At 45.5% G+C, this 3,056-nt stretch overlaps 1 protein-coding gene across 1 annotated transcript; it reads right to left on the bottom strand.

Annotated features, from left to right (window-relative positions):
* Positions 1–793: 793 nt before the first annotated feature.
* On the bottom strand, positions 794–2,529 carry LOC109866438 (B2 bradykinin receptor-like). The gene has a single exon (XM_020455122.2). The coding sequence runs from the start codon at positions 2,404–2,406 to the stop codon at positions 1,411–1,413; it is 996 nt and encodes a 331-aa protein (XP_020310711.1). The 5' UTR covers positions 2,407–2,529; the 3' UTR covers positions 794–1,410.
* Between the last annotated feature and the right edge of the window lie 527 nt (positions 2,530–3,056).

The raw sequence follows: 3,056 nt of genomic DNA, 5'->3' as shown, positions 1-3,056 counted from the left end.
ATGCCATTATATGTCTATGGGGTGTTGTGCTTCTTTAATGTAAATACATTTGTTTGAGTTCAACATTGTTCCGCCCTGATTAGAGGTGGTTTAAATGGCTTGGTTATCCCTAAAAATGTTATGCATGCCCAAACATGCATGGTAATCTGTGCCAGTTTCTGTTAGACTTATTTAAGGCCATGTTTAATGGCTGCCATTGGCAGGGCAGGTGTGCCCATTTTACAGGGGCCTGACAGAGCCAGTGTGCCCATTTTACAGGGGCCTGACAGAGCCAGTGTGCCCATTTTACAGGGGCCTGACAGAGCCAGTGTGCCCATTTTACAGGGGCCTGACAGAGCCAGTGTGCCCATTTTACAGGGGCCTGACAGAGCCAGTGTGCCCATTTTACAGGGGCCTGACAAATCCGGTGCAGAAGCTCTCCATCTATCTGGGAGCTAACGAGGGTATGCAGTAGCAAGCCTGTCTGCAGGACGACAAAGGACTAAATACTAGTCTGTGTCAACAGTGCACATAGACGACTGAGAAAAAGAGCTCTCTACTCAAACACGCCATGGGTTAATTTATATCAACACATTATAGTGTACAGAATTTTGATACATACAAAAGTCATTTGTATGCAATACATACATATTTTCAGCAGAATTGTTAAGAAATATGGAAGCTTAAACCATAACCTCTTTTAATTTAGTGTCCAAGAAGAAAAATTAACATGAGCTTTTCAAAAGACAATATTACCTTTTACATTTCAATTAGTCAGCATGTCCCATTCCTAGTCCTTCTCTAGGATAATAATTTAACATAATAGCACGCTCTATAAAAGTTAAAAGGGGCTCTATGACAATCAAATACTTCCTAGATCACATTTAGATTAATCTTCTACACCAGACTGTCGTGATTTAGCGCCTTCATTACCACATATATAATCTTTAGGATCGTGAACCCGAATGGAGTCTGTAGCTATTCATAATAACTCTACATAAAATCAACAAATTAATTACAACAGGAGTTAGATATAGCTAAGGAATATTGTAGACAGCCAAACTGACTATTTGCAGAAATAAACCTCCTGATGATTGGGAACAGATGTCTGCCGGTAATTACAAGTTAAACGAAGACAGAAGTCAGCTGTATATCCCTGGTCACTTTTTCACCTCATTTGATTTCTCAGCAATAACTAGCAGAGATCCATTCAGTTTCAAGACAGAACATATTTACAATAAGCAAAACCAGCTGAAGATGAAATGTTTCAGTCTGGATCAGTTCTTTCAGAGGACAGACGGATATCCAGACAGACAATTGTCACGTCACAGTTTGCTTCACAAGTTGTGTACATTGTATCCTTTGAGTGGCCAGTCTTCCACTGGAGGTGAAATTTACCGTCAGGAAATATTTATCCGACAACCTTCATTTTCACATTTTCCCGAACACTTCTTTTGCCCTCTTCCTGAATTGCCTCCCCACAATGACGTACAGGAAGGGGTTGATGGTGCTGTGGGTGTACGCCAGGTAGGTGGACAGCTGTATGGTAATGTCCAGAATGTGACCCCAGAGGCATCCTGGCGTGACTTGGAAGTAATCCAGCGTGTCCAGGAAGCGCACTACCTGGTAGGGTGTCCAGCAGATGAGGAAGACCGTGAGGACAGTCAGGACCAGTTGTGTGGCCTTCCTCTCTGACCTCACCCCGGGAGTTTTTCTGATCTGACCGTCTTTCAGACTGGTCACGATGTGGCGGCTGCAGTACGACACCACTATCACCGGAAGTAGGAACCCAACCACATTATTGGTGACGTTGCGCTGGATCTCCCAGTCCGGATGGGGGTAGGCCAGGACGCAGGCCATCACCCCAGCCTTGGCCACGTATTTCACCCGGCGGAAGACCAGGATGGGCAGACTCAGCAGGAACCCCACGATCCATATCCCCAGGCAGATGCGTTTGGCCCAGGCCGCCCTCCGCAGTCGGCTTTGGAACATGGGCCGGACCAGAGCCAGGTAGCGATCAACGCTAACCAGTACCAGGAAGAAAACACTACAGTAATAGTTCATGGAGATGGCCACATTGACCAGCTTGCATATGGGCTCGCCGAACTCCCAGTGGTAGTTGTTAGCGATGGTGGCGGCCCAGAAGGGTAAACAGGACACCATGACCAGGTCTGCAGCCGCCAAGTTGCCCAGGTAGACATCAGCCACGGTGCATGGCTTCCTCTGCAAACAGAAGACACAGAGGACCAGACCGTTGGCCACTACGCCCACGACGCTGAGCAAAACCATGAAGACCGGCTGGTAGGAGGAAAGCCAGTCCCAGGCTGCTGTGTAGTTGGTGCAGTTATAGGGGTCCAACTCGGTCCAGTCCAGCTTTGAGTCTGGGCCCTCAGTGGGGAAGAGACCCTCGGTTGTGTTTAGGAACATTGGAAAACTGGACGAAAATGTTTTATCTACGTATTTTCTCAATGTTTTTTCACGTTGGAACAATCATTGAACTGCAACATCCTTAGAAAAAAGAGACAACACATGAGAATTCACCAGTGGAGATTGGTGGGAGGAGCTATAGGAAGAGGGGCTCATTGTAATGACTGGAATGGAGTTAATGGATCAGAGTCAAACGTGTGGTGTCCATATGTTTGATGTGTTTGATACCGTTCCATTAATTACATTCCGGCGATTACAATGAGCCCGTCCTCCTATAGCTCCTCCCACCAGCCTCTGGAACCCACATAAGGAGTGTTTCCTGCTCTCTCTGGTCATACCTATTACTTTTAACAGCGGAAAAGTGAAATACTGGACATGAATAATGAGAAACAGACACCGGCATAATTTTTCACTGCTGCTCAGGAACCCTGCAAGTCTGCTAACATTAAGTAAACCTGGATTCATTCTGACAAGACAAACAAAGTACTGCCATGACTTGTAAGTTAGTCCATTATATAACTGAAAAAATAGCACATTTCAAAACTGTTCAAATAAGCTCAGACCTCTGTTTAGCTTCTGTGTGCTCCATGTTCATACAGTACTAATTTTCCTGACCATAAAAATGGCCCATACATTATATGTTGAGGTGT

The sequence above is a fragment of the Oncorhynchus kisutch genome, linkage group LG21 (assembly GCF_002021735.2).
Source record: "Oncorhynchus kisutch isolate 150728-3 linkage group LG21, Okis_V2, whole genome shotgun sequence".
Lineage (NCBI taxonomy): Eukaryota > Metazoa > Chordata > Actinopteri > Salmoniformes > Salmonidae > Oncorhynchus > Oncorhynchus kisutch.
The sequence above is the reverse complement of the archived record's forward strand: the minus strand, read 5'-3'. Positions and strand labels throughout refer to the sequence as shown.

Excerpts from the sequence above, each read along its gene's own strand:
- LOC109866438 (XM_020455122.2), bottom strand. The coding sequence starts at position 2,406 with ATGTTCCTAAACACAACCGAGGGTCTCTTCCCCACTGAGGGCCCAGAC.